The sequence below is a fragment of the Meleagris gallopavo genome, chromosome Z, assembly GCF_905368555.1.
Source record: "Meleagris gallopavo chromosome Z, MGAL_WU_HG_1.1, whole genome shotgun sequence".
Classification (NCBI taxonomy): Eukaryota; Metazoa; Chordata; class Aves; order Galliformes; family Phasianidae; genus Meleagris; species Meleagris gallopavo.
In genome coordinates, this window is record NC_139435.1 from 8,980,955 (window position 1) to 9,006,043 (window position 25,089).

Genomic DNA, 25,089 nt, shown 5'->3' on the forward strand with positions numbered 1-25,089 from the left:
TACATTCCTACTTGCATTTCTGCTTATCTTGATTTTCTACAGTGTTCAAAATTGAGCCCTCTTCAAAGAAGGCAAAGAACTATGACTTTGCAGAATAAATGAGCCCTTACACAGACAATGGAGAAACATAAAAGGATCTGATTTTTTTTTTAAACTATCCATTTGGGCATCTGGATTGGTCAGACTTTTATTTGTTCTCAATTATATGTTCATGTTTGAGAGCAAGTTATCTATACAGATATATCTAGGCATATCTTATGTACCTTGTATATGTATAAGACGTGATAAACTTCCACTATAAGTGTTAAATCTTGAGTAGGGAGGTGGGACTTCTTCTATTCACTCTCAGTTTTCTTATTCCAATTTGATGGAAAAAGTCATAAGGACTCACAAAATTCTGTGAAGTAGAAACCAGCTTACTGCAGATCCATGTCAGCAGTTACAGGAATATAGAATCATATGCTGTACCTGTTATTTGGGAAAGCCAAGTAACTAATATCCCAGCAAGGGATGTCAGTGAATCATAGGTCACATGTTTATGGGTTATCCTGGCATCCTAAAGTTGTTAATGCTTGTATTTTGGATGTGCGCAGAGTATACAGAGTCATAGTTAGGACAAGGACTATTTACTGTGTTTTATTTGTCAGACTTAGCTGATACACCTGTGTTCCTCAGTTACTTAGCATTCCTAGATTCCTCTCTGAGTGCTGCAAAAGTGATCTTCATAGTTTGTGGTGTTCAAGCAATTGTATCATAGACACTTTGGATTTGCTGTGATAATTTTGTGACTAAGGACAGGGCTGCCAGATTTCACTTGGTTTGAGAGAATTTACTAAGCCATAACTCATCTTTATGACAAAATCTAATGTATAGTGCCAATTGGATTCACAATACTAAATGGTGAATTCCAGTATGAAAAGCTGCTAGTATGTGTACCTAGGTTCAATTCAGATGCACATCCTAGATATTGCCATGTCATAATGAAGCTGTGGTATCTCAGTGTGAGAAGATGCTATTGAGAGCAGAGGAAAATGGAGTTTGCACCAGCAGCAGCAAGGAAAGGCACAAAGCTGTTCAGAGGAGAAGTAATGAAATCAAAAACAATAGCAGGAAAAGTAAATTTGAGAAATCATTAATGACTAAGAGGAAGTATATTTTTGCAGAGGGCAGCTGTGGCAATTATGTGCAAGAAGGACTTCAGAGTGGGACAGATACTGGGCAAAGTTCAAATGTGAAGGGGAAAATGTAGGAGAGCACTTAGAGATAGGGTGGTATGAGTTTGCTTGTTAATCTTTCCAAAGAGGGCAGGGGGAAGACAGAGATAATACTGTTTCTGGAAATGAAAAACAACTATATGGAGTATGTCCTGAAATCACCTTTCTGAAGGGATGTGATGGACCCCAAGACAGCGGCATTAAACACGCAGTGTGGAGTTCCTATGATTCTGCTTTACTTTTTCAACTTTCTGAGCACTAGATGCTGTGCCTAATGACTGGCAGTGATGGTAGTGAATTTGTTTAATCCTTGTCTGAACTTATTTATGCCTGAACTATGGTGGGGAAGAGGGAGATAAAAAGCAGAGAGGAAGATGGTCTGTTTAAGCATACTGTTTACAAAATAAAAAATTGAACAAATTTGCTTTAAGACAATTAAGGGTGGAAAGTAGGAGACTTCAGTGATGAGAACAGGGAGACTCTGGAAGAGCCTCAAGAATAACCATGGGAGCAGCTTATCTAATTTCTGGTTGGAGATAAATACCTTTGTACAATGGGCTCTGAGATGTGATGATGACAAGAGACTGTGTACTCTTCAGTGGGACAGAAGTAACATCTGGAACCAGCTCCACTTTTCATATACAGCAAAGTAGTAAGATCTTTATTTTATTATTCATAAGATTGCAGATATTTGCTTTGCACTTGTTCTTTAAAAATGCAAATTCCACAAATGTAAACAAGATATTCCAGCATGGAGAGCATACTGGGCTCAAAACTGGTGAAGCACACAGAAAGGTAAAACAAAAATCAGCAACAAATGAAACAAAAACAAACACACTAAACTTCACATGCTGAGATATTTGAAAACTGTCCGGCATCGGAACAGGGGAGATAAGGAAACTGTGAACCAGGGCTGTGAGGCTACCAGTGTGGGTGTAGATGGTGTTGTTATCCAAGGTGGAGATATCATGGAAGTTGAAGATGTCAGCTGCATAGTTACAAGGCAGAGGAATGGCAGTGTGGGAAATTAAGAAGTACTGGGTCTGATATGCAGATGTACAGCTGGGCTGAGGAAACAAATATTATTGATGCTAGAAGACCATTATGAAGCTTTTTCAGGAAACTCTGATATTTGTTTTGATATGGTCATGCTAAAATTCCTCTCATTGGAACCCACAAGCCCAGAAGAAAATAGAAAATTTATTTAGTTTTTTTTTTTATGAGTTTCAAGAACATAGACTGTGAGGCCTAAGCAATAGTTTAGAAATTCAGTAAGTCTGAGACTGAAGTTTCTCGTACGCTGAACTCAGAAGGGTATTCTTCCTAAAAAAGTTTTACTGTTGCTGGTGCTTTGTTGTTGTTGTTTTTAGCAATAAAAACAAAACAAACGAAAACAACAAAAAGTCTATGTTGTCAGGATGTATTTTCACTTAACTATATAAGGCTTCCACAAAATGTTGCAGTGGAGGAGTAAAATGAATTTTCAGGCTGATAGCAAGTGCAATTCTGTTGGTTATGCCTTGATGCCTCGAGATATATCTTCATTTGACTCTTATCAGGTCTTCCAGAAAATGTTGTGCTAGAGTAGAATGAATTTTCAGACTGGTCACAAATATGAATCCATTGTCTATACTTCAGAATTTTGAATAGATGCCTGGGTCTTTAGAATCAGCATGTGATGTTTATCAATCTTCTGTGCCTCAGTGCTTTTCTCTGGGAAATAACTGGATCCCTTTCCCCATGTCTATGAGAATTAAGCTAGGGTATTTCTTCTCAGGCTTTTTTCTTACCATCTATATTTTAAGGAACTGAGTATCTGATACCATCAACAAATGTGTGGGTCTGTTGTGACAGAATACTCAAATTCAGCACTGTTTTGCTGCAGCTTGAAACAAAATTCATTTTGTGGGTGCTGTTTCTCAATTTAAACTAATTTGCTCATGATGCTTTTAGGAATGCCTCAAATCCTTTGTTGTCTGGGTGGCAATGAAGAGTGTTTTTAGAATGCACTTCCTGCTCCAGGCAGCATCTCATGCACTACACCCAACAGAGACCAGGGGTGTAAATCTTTTATCTAAATTTTATTTAAGAACAAAAAGCAAAAAAACCTGCAACTTTTGGTCTCCCAGCTTTTAAGATTCAGCACTTTTTAGTTTAGTTTCAAGTACTATGTGGTGGGACATGCCTTGCAATTCAGTTCAGCAAGACTGCTCCCTGAAATGGCGGTGTTTGAAATGCAGTAAGCTGGAATTACCTGTAGCATGTACACTGCAGCCATCAGGTTTATGGCACTATTGGCACCAAGCTGTTACTCTGAGAGGATTAAAAATATAAATTTCTCTGCAGTAGGTACTCTGCAGTAGGGTGAAGGCATTAAGCTGTTGATAGGAAATTTACCTTTTCATTGTAAGATGACAAATACTTGTTCTAGATGTGCTCTTTTTTATCCTCCACCTATTCCTGGAGATACTTGAGATCTGTGCTGAATGGGTACGCTTCTTTTCTTACTTGACTGGAATTAAATAGAGAGATTTAAAATTCTTATAGCATGTAAAGCTTTTGGAAAATGGAGGCTTTTATCTCTTGCCCTGGGCACCAGTATGCTGTTAACTGAAATTCAACCATTTGGGAAATGTTAATATCAAATGAAGAGGATGATAGATGTGTAGGAAGCCAAGAAATAGATTTTGAGAAGTAGGCAGAACTATGAAGAGGGTGGAAAGGAGGGACATTATACTAGGATGATACTGACAAAAAGAAGCATAGTTCTGTGTTGATGTTTGAAAAGCTTCTGCAAATGTATGTCTGGTTTTCCTATAGAGTTGCTAGTCTGAGTCCTCAGTCAATTACAGTTAAACCTGAGAAAATAATTTGCCCTAGGATATCAGAACATTGTTTTTTGGAGATCTTGCAAATAAGGAATCGAGATCTCAAACTTCAAACTACTATTGACTGTAAAATCCTCTTTGAGAGTATGGTTAGCCATAAGAGTGCTTTTTTTTATATTCTAGCATGACAAATGTGGCGAACTTCATGTACGAGGGCTGCGGTTCTGCTTTAGCTCTTGGGGCTGTGGTTCACTGATGGAGTTGTTTAGAGCTTTTTGACTCAGAACTGGAAGCCTGGCATGTTTGTTGGCTTTTGGATGAGAAACTTCTGTGTTACCCTCTGCACAGATTGCATTCCAGAGCCTGGCTCTGTGAGTGGACTGTTAGTGAGAGCGAGAAGTCGCTCTTGCGATAATCATCTTGGCTTCTATCTTGAATGATAATTTGACACCATGGTGAGGAATGCTTGTTTGCTTCCAGAATGCTATGCAGGAAAATATTTGCACAGAAGGAGGAAGGATACCTTTATTTGAAACTTGAATATCTATTTTAAGTTTCAGGAATATATAATTTCTAAGCATTATCCACCTACTGAACAGCTGTCTTCTATCCTGCCAGTTTCTTGACTTTTTCCTGTTAAAGCATAAGATAACAGCACTGGCAGTTTACTAGTAGCTGTATCAATACAAGTCCCAATATAGGCTTATTTGCTTTCTGTTTCCAGTTATAAATTGACTTGTGATTCGTTCCTAGGAAGGAAGAGATAAGGAATGCCCAGTACCATTTATATGACATCGTACACGTCTATACATGGTATTTATATCGTCCCTTGCCTTTTTATTGCCACTTACAGAACTGCTTTAAGAGCTAAGCCACTGGCAAAACCTTTTTTTGCAGCTGAATGAATACATACAATCCAAGTTCAACAGCAAGGAAAACACCTTTTGCCTTCCAGTATAGTGATGTGCACTGTGTTTGTACGTGCCATGTGGATATAAGGAAAAATTCTCTCAATCCATTTCCAGCCAAGTGAGAATGGAGTGCTTGCATTAAGGCAATAATGCAGACCAGTGCCACTCCAAAACTGTGGTAATTTTGGGCCCATCTCTGTGACAGACAGTGAAGCACTGATATTTGCAAGCTACCTGACTAATAATTTCTTTAGAAAAATGTTTCTGACATAGAGTGCTCCACTAATGCATGACTAAAGCTCTTAATGTTTAATTTGATTCTCAATTTCCATAAAATCAGAAAGGGCAGGACAGGGTTTCTTTAGCTCATTACAGATTTCAGGATTCCAGGTAGATAGGACAACTTATTCAGTTTGGCCTTTCATGGTTTCTTGTAGCTCTTCATATCCTGTGTCAAGGCCACCTCCCTCCCCAAAAGACCTACTTCTGTTAAAGATGAATAGCATTTCTTATCTGAAGTTCAAAGTATAGCCCCTGGTATCATTTCAGTTCTATATTCCTTTAATAAATGTTGGGTCTACAGCTGGATGATTGTCTGATACAAAACATCAATTTGGGTGATGTTAGTTCTTCTCTGGTGAGTGGGGACAGCAGGGACTGTTAATTAATTCCAGTATTTTGATTTCATTTCATCTTAAGCCAACAATAGAAAACTCTGGGGATTTTTCTGAGATACATTTTATTGTGCTAACTGAAATACTGAACATTGAGCCTCTGGCAAGTAAAATGAAAAAATAATTATCAGGTAATGCAAACTTATGTTTTTTGTTTGTTTGTTTATTTGTTTGTTTGTTTTAAACTCAAATCTTGAATAGCGTACCTTGTTGTGCAGTGTCCTTAATGAAATTCTGAAACTTCAGTGATTACAGTCTATTCCAGAATGTGTTTTTATTCTTTTCCACTGGGATGGTGGAAGTTACAATTGAGTTTTTGTTTCTTTATTGAATTAGTAACGGTAAAAGATATTAGATTGAAGGTCCTAGAAATGGATATCTTCAGGCAGCATTTGTCACTAGGAACCTGATTGAGCCTGCTAACAAGGTCCCTGTTATGTTGTACTGCTGGGGGTTCTTTATGAGCGTGCACTAACTGCTGAAACTCCAGCGCATGCAAAACAATACAAACTTTGGGTAAGCTCTCCCAGGTAACACATTTGTCTACTTATTTTAGAGGAAAACAGATCTTGGTTTCTTTGTGACTGATAGCTGCAACTTTTGCACAGACTAGCATTTGCCTTAGTAAATATTTTTAAGGTAATTTCATAGTTGGCTAACACCTGGATCAAGATTGTTTTTCTAAGACAAAATTTAGGTTATCCCAGAAAAATCAACTGTATAAAACTAATGAATAAACTAATATGAATAATACATCTGAAAGTGTTCGAAGAAGTTTTGTCTTGGTTTAACCATATCTAATTTAAGGTCGTAACTTGAAACTGCTTAAACGCAGACTGTATGTAGAGAGGTTGTGTGTAATCTTGGTTCCTCCATTTCATTTCACACACTGGTTTGTCTGCCCTGTTAGTTCATGTCAGTGCCTATATTAACACAGGGCAACAGTCTATGTCTGAGTTCTAACAGAAAATGTCAAAACTGAAAGGGGGATTGACATTGAGAACATTCTTATCTCATAATGATATGAACTTCTAAATTTTGTAAGTAATATGCAACGGACCAGAGGCCTCTGTTTTCCAGTTCCAGTTAATATCCACGTAGTACAGACCCCTGCTCCTGCCTCTCATGCTTCCAGCTGCTAGATGCTGTACTTACGATGGCCCAAAGTTTTAGCTGTTGAGTTTGCTACCTTCTAGGTGTTTGGATTAGATATCGCAACTACAATTTGGGTTATCTCCTCACAAGTGAAATAAACTAAAATAGAAGGGGATCCAGAGAAGCGCTTTGAATGCCTCCAGCTTGATATTTATTCCAAGTAGAAGAATAGACCATTCATTGTTGACTAATTTTGTTATTGGCATCCCAATCATAACATCATGTAAAGCACAAGTAATTAAAGAGATAATACTTCAGTTCTGTGAACTGACAACTTTCCAAATAACTCCAAGGCAACCATACAGTGACTCTGTGCTGAATGAGAAGCCATGCAGAGCACATCAGTAGGAAATGGTGACTCTGTTGGCCCATCTGAACTTCTTCTCTTTCTTGGTACTGAGGTGCAGCCTTTAGACAAACTTACAGATGCTATTTGTAGTGAAGGATCAGTGTCACCCTCTTACCACCTGCCCAAGCAGGGATCTATTTATTCAAAGCAAGGTGATGAGAAGTGGGGACATGCTGATGTCTGCTGTTATGGTTAGAGCTTTTCTTCTGGGTCTTTCTCAGCTGCAAAGGTATAGAATTCAAGCCTGTTGTGAGGAGAGCAACCTAGATCAGTCTAGGCACCTCCCTTGCAGTATCTCTATCCAGCTCCAACTGGTTCAGATTTTCTTTTGTGTATGTTAAAGTAGGGGGGCTGACCATAAATGCCAATAGCAAGAGGCATCGTGTGAAATAAATTGTGGCTTTGATCTTGTCATCCTTATTCATCAATGAAGCATGACTTTCTGTGTTTGCATGTTTCTGATGTCTCTTTTTTACTCTGTGATGCACAGGAGCAGCGGAGAAGAGCTCAAAGCATGGAGCTGAGGATCGAACCCAGAATTTCATCATGGCCATGAGGGATCGCATGAAAATCCGTGAGCGGAACAAGCCGGAGATCTTTGACTTGATCAGAGATGTGTTCTGTGAGAGCAAATTGACACATGCTCAGCAAATGAAGACAGTGAAGCAAAGTGTGCTTGATGGCACCTCAAAATGGTCAGCAAAGATCACAATCACAGGTGAGAGGAAGGAGGCACAGGTTCAGCTGGTCTTGAGTACATAAGACAGAGTTGGTCTGAAGCGAGAGAGAACAGGCTTCTGTGAACTGTATCTCTTGCTTAGGTAGCAAACTGAGACAGGTACTCCTACCCCAGACACTGTCATGCACCGTGAGCTGAGGCTCATCAGAAGAGCTCTCATGAGTGTTGTTTTTTGTTTTTTTTTCCGGACATTCTGAGCTATCTGCTTCTTCATGTGTTGCATGGACACACTGTGTTATTGGAAGGTAGTGATAACCCTTCTCTTTTCCTTCCAGTGGTGTGTGCTCAGGGTCTACAGGCCAAAGACAAGACTGGTTCCAGCGATCCGTATGTAACTGTTCAAGTGGGTAAAACAAAGAAGAGGACAAAAACAATTTTTGGGAATTTGAATCCTGTTTGGGAAGAGAAGTTTTATTTGTAAGTACTCTCACCTTTTTGCCTGTTTGTATGATCTGTGCTTTCCCACACTACCTATAATGTATGAGGGTTTCATTTCTGCTTGGTGTTATATACAGTTTTGAAGAGTTGATGTCTGTAACAATGTGCATAATGCACAGATGTCTACCTCATCTTTCTTAATTTTGTACACATGAATTGTCTGGTTTGTGAGCCTTTTTATATTGATGTTTCTAGAGAGAGGTAAACAAAGGAAAATCTGGATAATAGATGTACTTCCAAAATTATTTGGAAGATGAAAGAGTGAAGTTTGTATAAAAGGCTAAGCAAACTTTCTGTCACCTACTGCTGTGACCTACTTCTGTTGTACGACCAAAGAGGACAAAGAAAGTTTTTGTCACTTGCCTGTGACACTACCAGTTTCTCTTTACTTTTGGAAAATCAATGTTATAGTAACTCGAGGGATTATCTACTTTCAAGATGAGCAACATATCCACATCTGAATTGAAAAGAAAGGCTAGAGGCACGATTTTTATGTTTCAGATGTGCTTTAAAAGCTGAAGAGTATTTTTCCATCCTGTTTTTATTGAATAAGTAAACAGTGCCCTCCGTTTATCATTGAATGCATTGTAACACCAAAGGGAGATCTAAAATCTAGCAAGTAAGCAGTTTCTGTAGATTCTGGGTAATCTCTTTCAGCCCCAAACATGTTTATTTTCTTTAACATGCAAGTTCTTTTTTTATACCTTCCCTTTCTTAGTTTTTCTTCATTCTTTTTCCTGAAACTGCATACTGAAATTATGCTTTAGAATCAAGCTTTTGTCAACCCAGCTTTGTCTTTAGCATGCACAGGCCAAACAAAATTATTTTTAAAGTAGTTCATTAACGTCAGAAAAATCTCATCTCTATTTTGAGCAAGCAAGCCTTTCCTTTCATCCTTACTTTAATCCAAGGTGACATTACTGCTCAGAATGTAGACAAGTATACTTAGGTGCCATTTGGTTAAGTCTAGTCACAATAGCAGTAAGCCTGTGTGGGATCCTTAAAGACCTTGATTTATCATGCCAAGCAGTTACCATGGTATTTGAAGTGTGTTCCCTTCTAATTTTAGGAGCTTCAACAAATACTGTGTTTAAAGATAGATAGTGCAACGTGATAAATGTCACAGTTTCAACAGTGCCAATGTTTAGATTTTATCACTGTATCTGTGATTCAGCAGATAATATGCTATTGGGCATTAGAGTCGATGCTGCTTTATCTCTTGCCTATGCCTAGGTGGCTGTTTTAATGGCTGAAGGAGGTGAAGGAAATGATTACTGTAACGAGATCTATTGCAGGAGTCTTTTAAGTACTGGCATCCGTGTGTTCTTATTGGTACATGTCAAAGCTTACCATATGCTGCATGCAACACTGGTCTTTTACAAGCACATCTTTCTTTTTCTTTCTTTCTTTCTTTTTTTTTTTTTTTCCCATTTATAGATCTTTTTTCAGCTTACAACTCTTAAAATTGCTAATTCTTCTCCCCTTCATAATCAAATGGAAACTTAAATCAACATATGCAGACGAAAAATACCCATTACTTGCCAAGCTTTTTTAGAAGAGATTGTGAAGACAATCCATAGATTCTCAGTTTTGAGTGTTGAGGATGTGTATGTTGTTTTTTCAGAGTGACATTAACTTGTTACACTGGGAGAAAGGTGTCATGGTAGGTATTAAAAGTCTACCTTACAGCAGACATATGAAAAGTTTGGTGTTCGAAACACTTAAATATTTCAGTTACTGCAAGATACACAGGTAGAGAACAGTTAGGTCAGTAGGTAAAGTATGGGCTAGTTATCGCTGTTCATTTTCTGTTTGGCTTGCTGGACAGACTTGTTTGTAGCAGATGTCCATTAGATGCCCAGTATCTGTTATGCAGTCACAATTCTGGCATCTTTTTAAAGGTTGGCTGTAGAGTTGGAAACCCATAGGTATCTGTTGTCATAGTGTTAATGTGATACAAACTGAGGCAGACTCTGTGCAGCTCTATAATACCATAATTTCCACAGACTCTATAAACTAAAAGCAGTTTAAGTATATGGTGTTTTTTTTTTTTTAAAATTAAAGCTGCAGTGACCCATTTGAAATAGTTTCTTTTTGCTTATTTACAGTGATGGATGTAAAAGTATATTGACTTAAATACATCTCCTTAAATATGACTTTGTTTTCCATATATTTTCATGGGAAAAAAAATTGTGGTAGGGCTGACCCAATTTGGAAGTCCTGATTTAGAACTGTATTTTAGAAAGGACAAGGTTGAAAAAAAAGACTCTAGGTTTTCATTATAAGCACTATTTAGGTCGTTACTAGCCTATGTCCCTATGGGCATCTGCTTAGATTAATGACTGGTTCTTGGAACACATTCGTCACTAAGCAAGGAATTCGCAGGTCTTGTTTCTTTCTGAATATTATATTTTTGTGTATTTTCATCCTTAGCTTTAGGAAACATGTTACAAAGAATTTTTTACATCTTTCATTGGAATTTGAAGACCTATAAAAATGTAACGAGGTGTTCTTTTTGCTCAGTTCAAAGCTTTGCAGGCAATCTGCAAATACTGCATAAATGGTGCTTGAAGGATGAAGCTTGATAGGTGACTTCAGCAGTTGCTGCAATAAAAAAAAAAGATGTTCTGTCAGCATGCATTAATGAATTGTGCTTCTCTTGATTTTACATTCCACTCCTATAATCCTGGCTCTTTTCTTATAGTTAAATTGAGTAAGCTAAAAGGTAGCCTACTTCATTTGCTGCATAGACCTGGCTTCTGTGCCCTGAGTTTTCTTCCTTTGCCCTTAACTCTGGACAGCATGTGTTGTACCTGCAGTTGGTGCTGAGTTACCTGTACTGTTTGGCACTTGAGAGCTAGATGTCTGCAGACTTACCAGGAATCGCAGTTGGTTTGGGTTTCTCTTCTCTATCTAGCTCTAATTTTTCACTAAGAGTGTTGAAATGAAGAAGCATTGAAAAGAAATCTGCAGAGCACTCGTTTCCCTAGGAAACAGTCCAGTAATATGAGAGGGAAGATATTTTTACAGTATTTAATGCAATTAAGACAAGACTTTAGTTCGCCATTTAGACATCATTTAGATTATCAGTGGAAAGTACAGACTTTCTGGTTTGTTTGTTTGTTTTGTTTTGTTTTTTTGGTGAAGACTGAATCTGAGCATCCATTTGAACAAATTACCATAGCAGACAATGTTTAGGAAAATGAACTCTTGACAACAGGACAGACTTCTGCTCTAAATGGAGAGCTTTGCGGTCAGCTGGAGATTGGTAGTCTGTATCAGTTTTTCTCAGGAAACACCCAGGTCTTGACTATGAGCACTAGTAGATGGTGGATTCAAACAGTACTTAGCTATGTTTCTTGGCTTAGGCTCAAAATGACTCACTCATTTTAAAGTAATATCTCCTTGAAGTTGTATTGTCTGTATGTATCTGTTCTCAAGGTGTTTATGGTGGGTGTGAAATCACTGCCTTAAACAGATTGCATTGTCAGTGGGCAGTTTGCAAGAGGCACGTTTATTCTCTCACTGAAGACTGAGTTGAAGTAAATGCAGTACCTCCTGCCAGCAGATGACCAATATTTTACTAGGACATGCAGAGCCACAGATGATAAACATTTGTATTAATCCTTCGGGAATGGTGCTTTTGCATAGCTAGACACCGTGCTGTCACCCAAAGTGTTCTATTTTGTTGCTCAATTTTCCTTTCACCGGCTGAGTCTGTTATCAAGTCCAGCATCTTTCAGTAGTCTCTGTTGTTATGTGATTCTGTTCCAAAGTTGCTTTTTGGTCTTCACCTGTGGAGACCACCATGTTTGTGAGTGTCACTGTAACTCTGCATCCTCAGACTCCTTTGTTCATTGCTGGTAGGGGCAAATGGGCAGTTTGAAATCCTGGTTGGGTCCCTGCTCAGGAACTGATGAGAAACTTAGATTTGAATGTAGAGCTGATGCCTTGTGGCAAGCACTTTTGGGGTAGCTGTGTTAATATAGCTAAGGATGTAATGCTCAGAATTACTCTATCTGCTCTTTGTAGTTAGAGAAGTGCACAATTAATTTGTGCAGTCAGTGTCATAGCGTTGGGTAACAGCAAAATGACTGTACTTGTTCCCCTAAGAAATGAGCTTCATGCTAGTAAGAACAGAAAATTTATGCTTTTGTTCTTAGACAGCAACGACTAGATCTCAGCAGCCTATTCTTGTGCTATCTGAACTTACAAACTGCTAAGGATTTTAGCATTGTTCTCTGACAGCTCTGATTTTGCTTTCAGTGTATTCTCTGCTGTCTTTTTTCCCCACAATAGAGGAGTCCTGGCATTATTTAAAAATAATGTTCTGTGAAGTTTTCTGACTTCTGTTTCCATTAATGCTGGCTTCAGCAGAGCAGCCAGTTATTGCCATTTCAAGACACTTCCATCTGATTTGGGCATAGATCTTCCTGCCTTTTCAGCCACAGCAATTGTTAGATTTTCATAGAAACAGAGTGCTTTGAGTTAGAAAGGACCTTAAAGCCCATCCAGACCCAACCACTACCATGGCTGGTTGCCCCCACGAGCTCAGGCTGCCCCATCCAATCCAGCCTTGAGCACCTCCAGCGATGAGGCACCACAGCTGCTCTGGAAAGTCTGTGCCAGCACCTCACCACCCTCAAAATAAAAAATTGCATCTTGAAGTCTAGTATAAATTTCCCCTTTTTTAGTTGAAAACCATTGTTCCTTGTCCTGTCACTACCCTAAGTTCAGGGGTGGAAGGTTTAGATTGGATGTGAGGTGGAAGTTCTTTACCAAGAGAGTGGTGAGGTGCTGGAACAGGCTGCCCAGAGAGGTTCCATCCCTGGCGGTGTTCAAGACCAGGTTGGATGGGGCCCTGGGCAGCCTGGTCTAGTGCCATATCTGAAGGCTGGTGGCCCTGCCTATGGCACAGGGAATGGAACTTGATGATCCTTGAGGTCCCTTCCAATCCAAGCTATTCTATGATTCTACTCTCCCTGACAGAGTCCCCCCTCCAGTCTTCCTGTAGGCCCTATTTAGGTTCAGGATGACTGTTCCGAGGTCCTGCTCCTTCTGTGCCTGTTGTTACAACTCTTTATTGGGCTTTCTCACACTGATTCCAGTAAGTATTCTTGGTTTTCTAAAAAATGTTTTTGCTTTTTTTGGAGCTTTGCTCCTCAGAAGGTAAAATAGTTGCAGGTCCTAAAGTCTTGCTGTCCTATTCTTCTGTCTTGTGTATTTTCCCACCTCCTGCACTCATCACTGCTTCTACAAGCTGCTGTGCACTTTCTGCCTGTTTCTACCTTTGCACGAAGTGTCCCCCGCATCAGAAATGGAACTTCACACACCCTTCCTGGGTGCTGCATCTGCAATTATGCAAAAGGGAGCCTGCTCATAGAACATGGCTGTATAAATATTCACCAGACTCCTTGAATCATAAATATTTTTTTCTAATTTCAAGGCACAGCAAAACTACTTAAATCTGGGCTTGACTTGACCTACTTTTAAATCTGCAAAATTCTGTGGTTACCTCTGCTCCCTCGCTTCAATTATCTGCTTTTGTGATGCCTGCTTCTTGCTTTTTGTCTTTACTAGCCTGTCAGCTCTACAAAGTGGCAGCAGTCTTCCTCTCTGTGAGTTGTCAAGCACACAGCAGTCATGATTACACTGGGGCCTCTGGGCTCTACTGTTCTTCAGGCTGAAAATATGAGAAAACATAATAATTTAATGTCTTTATGTGAAATGGATGTGTTGAATAATATAACTGTGTTGGCTTTCCAGCTCACACATCTATGCCATGCGTTTTAGAGATAGACAGGCTATGTCTAGTAGCAGTATTAGTGGAATGAAACTGAAGGCTGGGTGTGCCCTGCAAGGTTAACACATTGATAACTGAGTTGAGAAATTGTTTGGGAAGAAATGTCCATGAAGATGTGACACAAACGGGCCTTCAGAAACCCTTGTGGGTGTTTATCAGCCACTCTTTCTCCAATGAATATTCACCATCCTGAACTAATGGTGTAAGAAACTTAAGGTTTTCATTTTGGCATTTTCCTTTCTCTAAGCTTATTATCTTTTTTGTGGGTTACATAAAACTGGACACAGTATTGTGGTTGTAAACTGTTACCTTTTCTGGTAGGGCTTCACTAGCTTTCATTGTTTTTCATTGACACCATAGTTTCAGGGGGCTTACAGCTTCATTTTCTTTTTGCATTCTGCAGTCTGGAGATTGAGTGAGAATCCTGCAAATATTAGCACACAGAGCTAACAAATTCAGCACAAATATCATTGTTTTATTCCACCTTAGCATGGGAATCACTGGCTTGAAAATGTTGTTAGCGTCATTTTTGGAAACTTATTTTTCTTTCTCCCGACGTTTCTGGAGGACAAAGAGACACATGCCATCCTGCCCCAGACTCCTGACATCTTTTGAGCCTGTTTGGCCCAACCTTTCAAAGCAATCATAGCTCTCAAAGCTAAGAATCACATCCTACAATTTTAATGTAAGTTGGAGCTAGAATAGAAGGATACCAATTACTAAATTCAAGAGTTGCTTCTTCTGTTTAACCGTCAGTACATTAATTAGTCTGTGTGTCAGCATGCCGAAGTGAGCACATCAGAATTAACAATGGCTCTGTGTGTTCTCCTCAGCCGTGTTGTTAGCTGGGAATGAGAAGGGATCAGACAGGATGTTGCCAGTGCAGGCTTGTGTATGTAAACTGGTGTTTTGGGCAGGGGTAATGGGGGTGTGGGAAGAAGACGTGGAGGTAGAGCGTGGAAGAGAGAGCAAGTCAGCAGAACCAGGCTCTCCTGATTTCTGCTTCAGAAAAAAAAATCTTCATGGAAAGTACCAATTTTTATTTTCTTGCAGATTTTGTGTGCTACTTCCTGAAAATGTTTCTTTATTTGATTCCGTGGCGTATCAAAGTAACTTCTCTATATAAGGTGTCACCGCTGCAAATATCAGAAGAGTATAGGTACAAAAGAAAAAGTAGTCATTTTCTGAGTCGTGGAACAAAGAGAACCTGGTTTCCAGCCCCTCACACTTTGAAATGGCTCTGAACATGTTTGGTAGTTTCTTTCCTGTAATGAGGTCACAGAGTGTTCCCCCTGTCTGCATTTTCTTCAGAAAGCTGTGGGAGCTGAGCTGCGGGAAGCTGGGCAGACTTCTGTGTGCACGCAGATCATTAGGAAATCAGCCTTCATAAAGGTCTAGCAAGAAGTGGGGCAGGCATTTTTAGAAATCTGCCAGCTCTTGTAGTAACTAAGGGGAAAGTTTCAGCCAGCAGAACTTGTTGGCAAAATTTGGGGAGTTATGTTACGTTCACTAATGGGAAGCCGTTTTTTATTAGAATCATATAATCACCAAGGTTGAAAAAGACCTCCAAGATCACCCAGTTCAACCATCCACCTACCACTAATATATCCCACTAAACCATGTCCCTTAGTTCAACATGTAAATGTTTATTGAACACCTCCAGGGACTGTAACTCCACACCACCTCCCTGGGTAACCCCATCCAGAGCCTCACCACCCACTCAGAGAAGAAGTATCGAACCTGAATCTCCCCTGATGCAGCTTGAGACCTTTCCCTCTAGTCCTATTGCTAGTTACATGGGAGAAAAGGCCGACACTCAGCTTGCCACTACTCAGGAAGTTCCAGAGAGCCATAAGGTCTCCCCTGGGCCTCCTCTTAAGTCTGAACAATCCCAGTGCCCTCAGCCGACCCTCGTAAGCCCTGTGCTCCAGACCCCTCACAGCTTCATTGTTGGTCTCTGGACACATTCCAGGGCCTCCATGTCTTTCTTGCTGTGAGGAGCCCAAAACTGAGCACAGTACTCGAGGTGCAGCCTCAACAGGGCTGAATACACAGACCATTATATCCCTGCTCCTGCTGGCAACACTATTTCTGATGCAAGCCAGGATGCCATTGGCCTTCTTGTTCACCTGGGCTCATTGCTGGCTCATGTTCAGCCACTACTAATACCCCCAGGTCCATTTCCTCTATGTGGTCTTCCAGCCACTCTGCCCCAAGCATGTAGTGTTGTCTGGGGTTGCTGTGGCACTTGGCCTTGTTGAACCTCATCCCATTGGCTTCAGCCCAGCGATGCAGCCTGTCCAGATCCCTATGTAGGACCTTTCTACCCCCAGGCAGAATGACACTTCCTGACAACTTGGTGTATCTACAAACTTACTGAGGGTGCACTCAGTGCCTTCATCCAGGGCACTGAGTCATCCATAATGATATTGAACAGGACAGGCCTCAATACCAACTCCCTGGGCAGCACCACCCCTGACCTGTTGCCAGCTAGATTTAGCTCCATTCACCACTAGTTCTCACAGTTCTTTGCCTGGCAAAGAGTGTACTTGTCCAAGCCACAGGCTGCCAGCTTCTACAGGAGAATACCATGAGGGATGGTGTCGAAAGCTTTGCTGAAGCCTATGTAGACTACATCAGCAGCCTTTCCCTCATCCACCTTTTCCCTCATCCACATTAAGTAGAAAAATTGTTGTAATCTAAAATCAAGTAACTCAGTGTACGTGGTTCTGTTTGGGGTGTGTTCTGGAAAGTGAACTAGTGTTGACACAACTATCTATCTTCTCTGAAAGCAAGAACTGTGTTTTCTACAGACTTAATGGAGGTATTTTATGGGTAAGCTACCAGCCTAAGGGTTTCAGCTGCTGTCAGTGAGTGATAAGGTACTCTCTCTGGCATGGGATCAGCATAAGGAATACAAGTTGAGCAGTCTCCTAAAAACAAAAGAGAAAAGTGCAGTAAAATAGAAAATTCAGTAGTTTGGTAGATGCGACTGGGAAGTTTCCTTGTGGCTTTAGCAGTGGGTTATTCTGCTGCAGTGCAAGCAAAGAATGATAGCCAGTTGAGAAGTGTAGGACCATGCATATTGGACATAAGGTAGATTTAGAGTTTAACAGTGGATGTTTTTGAAAAGGAAAGAGCCATTTTTTCACCACAGGTAGGAAAGAAAAACAAGATCGAAGCTGTTTTGACAAAGAACTGCAGTGCCAGAAGTTGTAATTTGAAGAAGTCAGGAGTTTGCTGGTACTTGCTGGTACTTCGTAAATGTCACTGTGTACCTATCTGTGTTTTTAGGTAACAGTGTCCTGAACACTGAGGCTGTAGGGTACTGCTGAAATGTACATTACTACACTGTGTCAGGAACAGAGGAGTTCTTTTATGCACTTGTGCGGTGTTGCTGGTAGATAAAGCAATATGCTCAGTTAAATTTGGGAACTTACAGAGAGCACCATTCTGAGCATTCCCAGCTTGTGTGCATGTGGTGCGTATTTTTATCAAAGGAAGATATCCTTGAAGGTGAGGAGGAGGAAAGAGAAAAACACTGAACCTTCTTTCTTCTGATCTCGAAATACAGCTTTGATTGCACAGAAAAGGAAGGGAGCAGGAATACTTTCTGCAGTGATCAAAGCTGGTTGGAATTGCCCCTAACTTTCATAGTGTCATTCCCAGATAACCGTCTTTGCTGGAAAAATCTTTAGAAGCTGCATGGATGTCTGTTAAGCAGTTGAGTATCACAATAGCAGCCATAGGAGCCCAAATAATTTTTTGGTAGGGAGCATGCAAATGCCAATCACTGCCACATCTTATTGACCAGGCTTGGCAGATCTCTTCTGACCCATTTCTTCCTTCTTCCTGTTGCTTAGCAACAGATGCAGCACATTAATGTTAAAAAGGTTGGAAAATGGGGCTGCAGCAGAAGTTGCCTGTTTTCATAGGTTTTATTTCCTTGAGAGCAGGCATTTGTAGTGGTAATGGTGAGTAATCACCCTTGTTATGGTCTCATGCAAGCATTCAAATTGCTTTGTTGTATTGCATGTCCTGTAGATGAACAAAACTCTTATTGTAAAGTCCTTCCACCCACTTCTGACATCCAGGAGCCTATTTGCATCTGCAAAAGGCATATGAGCACCAAAAAAACAGGGGGCTGCAAAGTCTGTGTGTGCATTAGACTGAAGCCTGCAGGTTCAGCAAAGAGTAAGCTGTATTTTTAATGGAAATGTCCTTACTGATTTGCTCAAGGTGTAGAGAAGGTATCAATCTGAGTTGTGAATAATAGGCATAATCAATTCTAGTAGTTACATACCAACTTTGCAGCTACTTTATCCCACTTTTTCATCCCACTCATAGGCAGTTTTGTATCATCTGATTATAACGTATTGTATGTTAGTGCACTACTGCTTTGTGACTATCTTGAAGTAAGAGAACTACCTCCACCTCAGTTCTTTATCTTTTTCTTATTACAAAATATAGTTAAATGTATTCACCATAGACCTTGACCATGTTGTCCTAGACACTGCATTTCCATAAGCAGAAATCTCCTTTAACACCTAGAGCTGAACAGAAGATCAGGTTTGGGAAGACAAATTGAAAACAGAGAGGTGCTTATCAGTGTTTTTTGGACCATGCAGGCTGACTTCACCAGCCTAGCTATCTCCCAGCTTTTGTGAGTTTAATCGCAAAACCAACAGGAGTAAATTAATTCCCCAAATCAGGGAGCTGCTCCTCAAGATGAAGAAGAGCAGAAGAGTCACAGTCACTTGGCAAACCTGAAGTTGGTGGTTGCACTCTCTGTGGGCAGGACACTCTCTTTAGTGTGAATGTGAAGTGCAGCATCTAACATGTCTCCGGAGCAGTTAGAGTTCACCAGAATTGTTCTGCGGTTCCTGTTGGAGTCTAAGCTCTGAAATGAGGAGGCTGTTTGTTTGTCTCTTGTTTATGTGCCTCTCTGTACTTAGGCTAGCAGGTCAAAAGGAACATAAAGCATGCAGTGTAGAAATGTCAGCTGCATAATGAGCTTTTCAATATCACATCTGTCTTGTTCGCAGTGAGTGCCATAACTCCTCTGACCGGATCAAGGTGCGAGTGTGGGATGAGGACGACGACATCAAGTCTCGAGTCAAGCAGAGGCTGAAGCGTGAGTCAGATGATTTCCTGGGGCAGACAATCATTGAAGTCCGTACACTGAGCGGAGAAATGGATGTGTGGTACAACCTCGGTGAGTGGGGCTTTGGGATTGAAAGAAGCCACTTGTTAGTTTGGGTACTACACATGTAGTTTGCACAAAAAGCCAAAAAAAAAAAGAAAAAAAAAGCCTAGATGGTTAGATGACTGTGAGGGACGTTATGCTGCTGCAGGGAAACTGCAAGGCTTTGATCCCAGTTGAAGTGCAGTACTGCAGAACAGCATGTGAGAATGGCGATGGCTTTTCTCCTGTTGGCACTGGAAAGCAAAATGTATAAATGCTTGGGACAGGGCTGAAATCTGCCAATGCTGGTGACATTTCCTGTTCTTGCCCCTTTTTTGCACTACCACAAGCACTCTGCCAGTCTCTAAGACATAGAAGTTCATGGTGCTGGGTTGGGATTCATTAAAATCTTTCCAAGTGGACAAAATAAGGTGTAGTAGAAAGTAATGACTAGTAGCCAGATAGTGCTGAGATGATGGGCATGGTAATAATCATAGGACAACCAGAATCTTCTTCATAAGACAACATCAGCAGTTCCCAGCAGCTTAGGACTGCAATCAAATCAGGAACAGATTCTGTATCAGTCAGCTCTATCCTTGGAAAAAGGAGATCCCTTTTTAGATCCCTATCCTTGGAAAGGGAGCATCATCTTCCTCATATTTGCTTAGTGGTTTTGGTAAAACCTTATCATGGCTGTACATGTGATATTGTGAACTTTTTTGCCTGCTCTAATATGAGTCTTAGTCTGGAGAAGTACTTTCCTTGATGGTTCTACTTCAGCTAACTGAATCTAAGACCAGGAGTGCTATAGCACAATTGCTGTCAGAAGGGCTGGCTTATATATAAAAGGACACTGTTATGGCTAGATGTGTCATACTGAGAGTGCATTGTGGCAGCTGTTTTGCTGGTATCTACTAATTTTTACTGCTTTGAAGTAAAAAAATCAGAAAATTTTCTCCATAGCGTTACTGATCACAGGTTAATCCTGAGTTTCCAGCAGTTTCTTTTCCAGCATTGCTACCCCAAGGTGGCTGTGCTCTGAACATGAAAAATGCATGTAATTGCTGATGGTTTTTTCTTCTAGAGAAAAGAACAGATAAGTCTGCAGTATCTGGGGCTATCCGTCTGCAAATCAGTGTGGAGATCAAAGGCGAGGAGAAGGTGGCTCCGTATCACATTCAGTACACTTGCCTTCATGAGGTAAAGAGCAATTCAACTTAGTCATTATGATGTTCCTCCTTTCTGAAGAAGAAGTAATTTTCTGACCTTTTATTTTCTTGGAATGTTCCTTCTTACCCTACGTGAGCCTTTTTTCTCCTGCCCTGCAGGCCTGGAAAGACAGTGAGTCATCAGGTCTGCATTTGTCAGGAAGGCTTTGGGTTCTTCCCACGATGCCGAATGCTGTCTGGTTCACTTTGTCCCACTTGGCACAGCTGTGCTTTTGTCAAGCACAGAACAGACATTGGCCCAACTTAGAGCTTCCATAAGTTTAACTGGAAGAAACTTGTGTGTTTCCTTGGATGATGTGTTCAGCATGCATTACATCTGTATCTTTCCTTCCAGAAAGCCTATTAAAATGGCAGACTCCAGCCCAGATATGCTTCATGAATAAATTTTGCTCATTCCCTCTGAGGTCCCAGACATGCAGCATTTCCACGGAAATGGAAGATGCTGTGCTTTTTATTGCTGCTTGTCTCAGTGTGGTGAACAGAACTGCTTGTGTACTGTTGACAGCAAGGAGCAATTATGTCATTGCAGTTTCTGTCTGAGCAGTTGGCCCGTGATGCATGATGAGCTATAATGTGAAAAGTAACATTTTCTACTGCTGCTTTATGTTTAAATTCTAATCAGGATGCAGAGTTGGCTATGGCCATTGAGAGGTGTTGGCACTGTTTGTATAAATTCCTCTGTGCTGCTGCAGTGGTCTGTAGCTGTGGGCAGCTATTAGGGAATAGAAAATAAACTGTGATGTCTGAGTACTGATCTGTCTCAACATGGTCAAAATGGACAGGCAGTGCTACAGAAGTTGGGAGAAACTCAAAGATGGCTAATGAGAATATCTGAGATTCATGGTGCCCAGCCTATCCTTCAGGGAGAAGGCAAATGGAAGGATCACTCTCTAAGTGCCTCTATAAGGAAGACTTAGCCAAAGACTCTCCCACTTGTATAGAAGAATATCACAACGTCCAGTAAAGTTTAAGCAAATCCAGATTAGAGGGGAAGGGCAGATGACTTCAGTTACAGTTACAACCTGTTTGTCCAGACTCTGGGCTAGAAGATCCCTGCCATGTCTTCTGGTCTTACCAGGAAAAAGTCACGCTAAGTTTAATTGAACATCGGTTTCTTTTAGTAGGCTGTGCTGTGTCCTTCAGTATATAGTTCTTCTTGAGTTTTAATTCAGTGACTGCTTCTGTTTGGTAAAACATTTCATTTTTGGCTTTCTGAGCGTGCATGATCATTTACTTCCTGCTTGTTGTTTTTTTTCCTGCAAATATACCCTTTTTAAGTATCATCTTCTTTCATTTGCGCATCATAAAATAAATATGATTTACAGCTAGAAGAATTTAATCAGGAAAAATAGTGTAAAGCAGAGTGCTCCATCTCCTAATTAGATCATTAGACTTTTGCATCCCTTACTATAGGGAGCCAGCTGTCTGATAAGCTGATGAATCTCTAAGTGACATGAAGTTAAGGATTGCCAAGAAATCCACTGAACTGAATTGCAATTTCTGCACAGCAGTGATAGCTGAAATATGGTCCTGTGCTAGAAAAAGTGAGAGGTTATGATGAATAATAATAGAAGTGTCTAGTTGCTAAGGGTGTTTTTAAGGATGTTTTTCAGAAAAGAAACATTTGGACTGTTCTACTGTGTAATAATAATTATGAAGTTGATACAAGGCTATTATCTCATCTAGTTTAAATAGCTTGTCCATGCTAAGTCATTTATTTGAGGACAGAAGTGTGTAGGTTTCAGGAAGCTAATTAGTCTGTGATTTCACTACATTGAAGCACTCCTCTGCATCGTTCTCAGTGTTGAGTGGGTAAAGTTGTAGGTATGTGTGTGGAAAAATTCAGCTTGGAGCATGCTGTATTAAAAGAAAGTCAAAGCTCAAAAATGCATAATAGATAGGGAGAAGGAAAAAGGGAGGAGGGCAAAGAAATGTGTTAGTGCTTCCTTCCCAGCACTTCCAGACTGGTCATCAAACTCACTTGGCAGCTTCAGCAGCCTTGCATGTAATTTCACTCCTGTTTTGTCCTTCAGAACCTCTTTCACCATCTCACAGACGTGCAAGGGAATGGGGTGGTGAAGATCCCTGATGCCAAAGGAGACGATGCCTGGAAGGTGTATTTTGATGAGACAGCTCAAGAGATCGTGGATGAATTTGCAATGCGCTATGGCATCGAATCAATATACCAGGCCATGACGTAAGATGCATTTGGTGTTGTCTTTAGTGCAGACATCCACGGTAACTAATTGGTGTGACTGTGAAGATTCAGAAGATTAAATGTGTTGATAATAAAAGGCTCAGCATTAACAGTTACTCCTTATGGGGCATACTGTGAACACGAAGACTGCATGTCTCTGAATCACTAATTTCCTCCAAATCTAGAAATTACAGTCTCACAAAATGCTGGAATTAAGCCTCCCAACTGAGCAGTTTGTATGAGCACCTTCACTTTAAAACGTATTCTAAAGAATTACACCATGCTTTATTATTGTTATCTCAACCATTCCTGTTCTAAAACTCTGAAGTCTCTATTTGAACACTCTATTATTAAAAAGATGTTATCCAAGGATTCCACTGAAGATTTTTGGTAGTGTGAAAAGGGAAGAGGTTTTGTAAAAGTGTTTGTCCTATAGATTTCTTACAGCAATTAATACAGATGAGGGAAGTCGTTGATCTTCCAGTTAGTGCTGATGGTGTTTGCAGGAAGTTTGGGTAATGGAGCATTGATTTGTTTTCTTTAGATCTAGGCTCATGCAGTTTTTGGTCTTCAAGAGCACTTTCCATGTCACTGAACTTCTATGTGTATTTGGGATTAGCCCTTCTGCTTAAAGTAATGCTATGCTTAGCTCATTTCTTATTTCAAACATAATATTAGATACAGCAAACTAATTTGAAAAAGTTCACTTCTGAAGCTTATCGTTTTGTTGAGTCCTTGGATGAGTTATGCTGTGTTCTTATGCAAGCATCTTTTAATGCCTGCTAATTTAAGCCAAAATGGAAGGCTATTGAGAGATACCTCTGGAGGTCTAGTCCTGACTCATAAAAGGGCTAACCTGGAAGTTGAAAAAGGCAAATGAGAGCCTCTTTTAGTTCCTTGAAAATACCTGAGGATGGAGATCCACCACCTCTCCTGGTTCCTGTCCTTGGGCTGTATTACTTGAGGGAAGAAATTCCTGTTTGTAATCCATGCTGCAAAATCTTCCTTGAAATTTCCTATGCTGTAACTGCTGTGTATTGCTGCTTCTTTAATTCGTCCCTCTTAAAGAATTTTGGCCTGGTTCAGCTCTCTTGCTAATCCTCCCCTTTTTGTTAAGCAGTAATGACGTTCATTAGAGACATTCACTAGCTCAGTACTTCTTACACCTCCTCTTTTTCAAGCTAGGCACACCCACTTTATTTGTCTATTGAGTGCATGAAAGACCAGCTGGTACATAGGTATTGTGTAATGAGCAAGTTCACATTCAGGAACAGCCATCATGCCCCATCCCTGGAGGCTTTCAAAGCAAGACTGGATCAATCTGGGCGACAGTGCATGTCCCTGTTCATTGCAGAGGAGCTGGACTAGATGGCCTGTAAAGCTCCCTTCTGACTCTAAGGATTTGATGATTCTATTCCATGATCATATTTGTCTGAAATACGGATTTGTGTGTTTCTGTGGAATTCTCTCACTGGAGCTTTTTTGATTATAATTATTTGTAGGTTAATTAGTACCAAATCTGATTTCCTTGAGGGAAAACTACATTTAGGAAAACAGTTCCCAAATTTACTTTGAGGCTTCTGTAAGAGTTCCTGCTTGAAGAACAACTTAAAACCTGCAAATTTTCCTGTCTGTTGGAATGAACTTGACTTACCACATCTTATAATATCAGACCTCCTAAGCTCCGATTATTTCCCCCTCTCATCTACGTCTAACAGATTTTCTTTGATTGTTTAATCATTTCACAAGCTTGAGTGCTTCTGGCTTAATTTTGACATTTCCTGCAGGACAATTCCTTGCACATTAATGGGAGCAGTTAAATGAGGAAAAAGAAAAAGACAACCAACCAACAAATGAGCATGCCTCCTGAAGGCTGGAAGGGTTAGCTCTAAGGAGTAACTTACCAGTGCAGCACAGAAATAATAGTGTGTGATTTTGCTGTGGTTAAATGCTTTGCAGTTGCTGCTGCCTCGTGGCACCTCAGAACCTGTGGCAGCCTCAGGTAACTGTAAATTATATTGATCTCTCTGTGCCAGGCTTGGCTCTTGTACCCAGTGTATCACTAATGTCAAAAGCTAGTGACAACAAGTTGTTGAGAAACTGTTTTGTGACGTGAAAAGGGCTGTAGTAAAAGGACTTTCTTTTTCTCTCTTATCTATTGTATAGATGTCATGTTTTGTGAAAAACTTGAAGCATAACGCTGGAGATTGAATGAAAAGGAGAAAACAGTTTACCTATGTTCAAGGTGTTACCTACAGCAGAGTGGCTGTTGAAGGGATAGGAAACTTGGCTGAGAGTTGGGTTGTAGATACTGTACACAGCATAAGGTAGCATGACACAGAAGAGACCAGAATGACTTACTGAACT

The 25,089-nt window shown here is 40.3% G+C and overlaps 1 protein-coding gene across 7 annotated transcripts in view; it reads left to right on the forward strand.

Annotated features, from left to right (window-relative positions):
- LOC104914788 (protein unc-13 homolog B) overlaps window positions 1–25,089 on the forward strand; it is a 205,114-nt gene that overhangs the window by 124,466 nt on the left and 55,559 nt on the right. For all 7 annotated transcript variants that reach the window (XM_085214534.1, XM_085214535.1, XM_085214533.1 and 4 more), the window contains 5 exons: window positions 7,622–7,849; window positions 8,146–8,287; window positions 19,157–19,326; window positions 20,381–20,496; window positions 22,559–22,722. In XM_085214534.1, coding sequence (XP_085070660.1) covers window positions 7,622–7,849; window positions 8,146–8,287; window positions 19,157–19,326; window positions 20,381–20,496; window positions 22,559–22,722 — 820 coding nt within the window. The remainder of the gene's footprint in view (window positions 1–7,621; window positions 7,850–8,145; window positions 8,288–19,156; window positions 19,327–20,380; window positions 20,497–22,558; window positions 22,723–25,089) is intronic.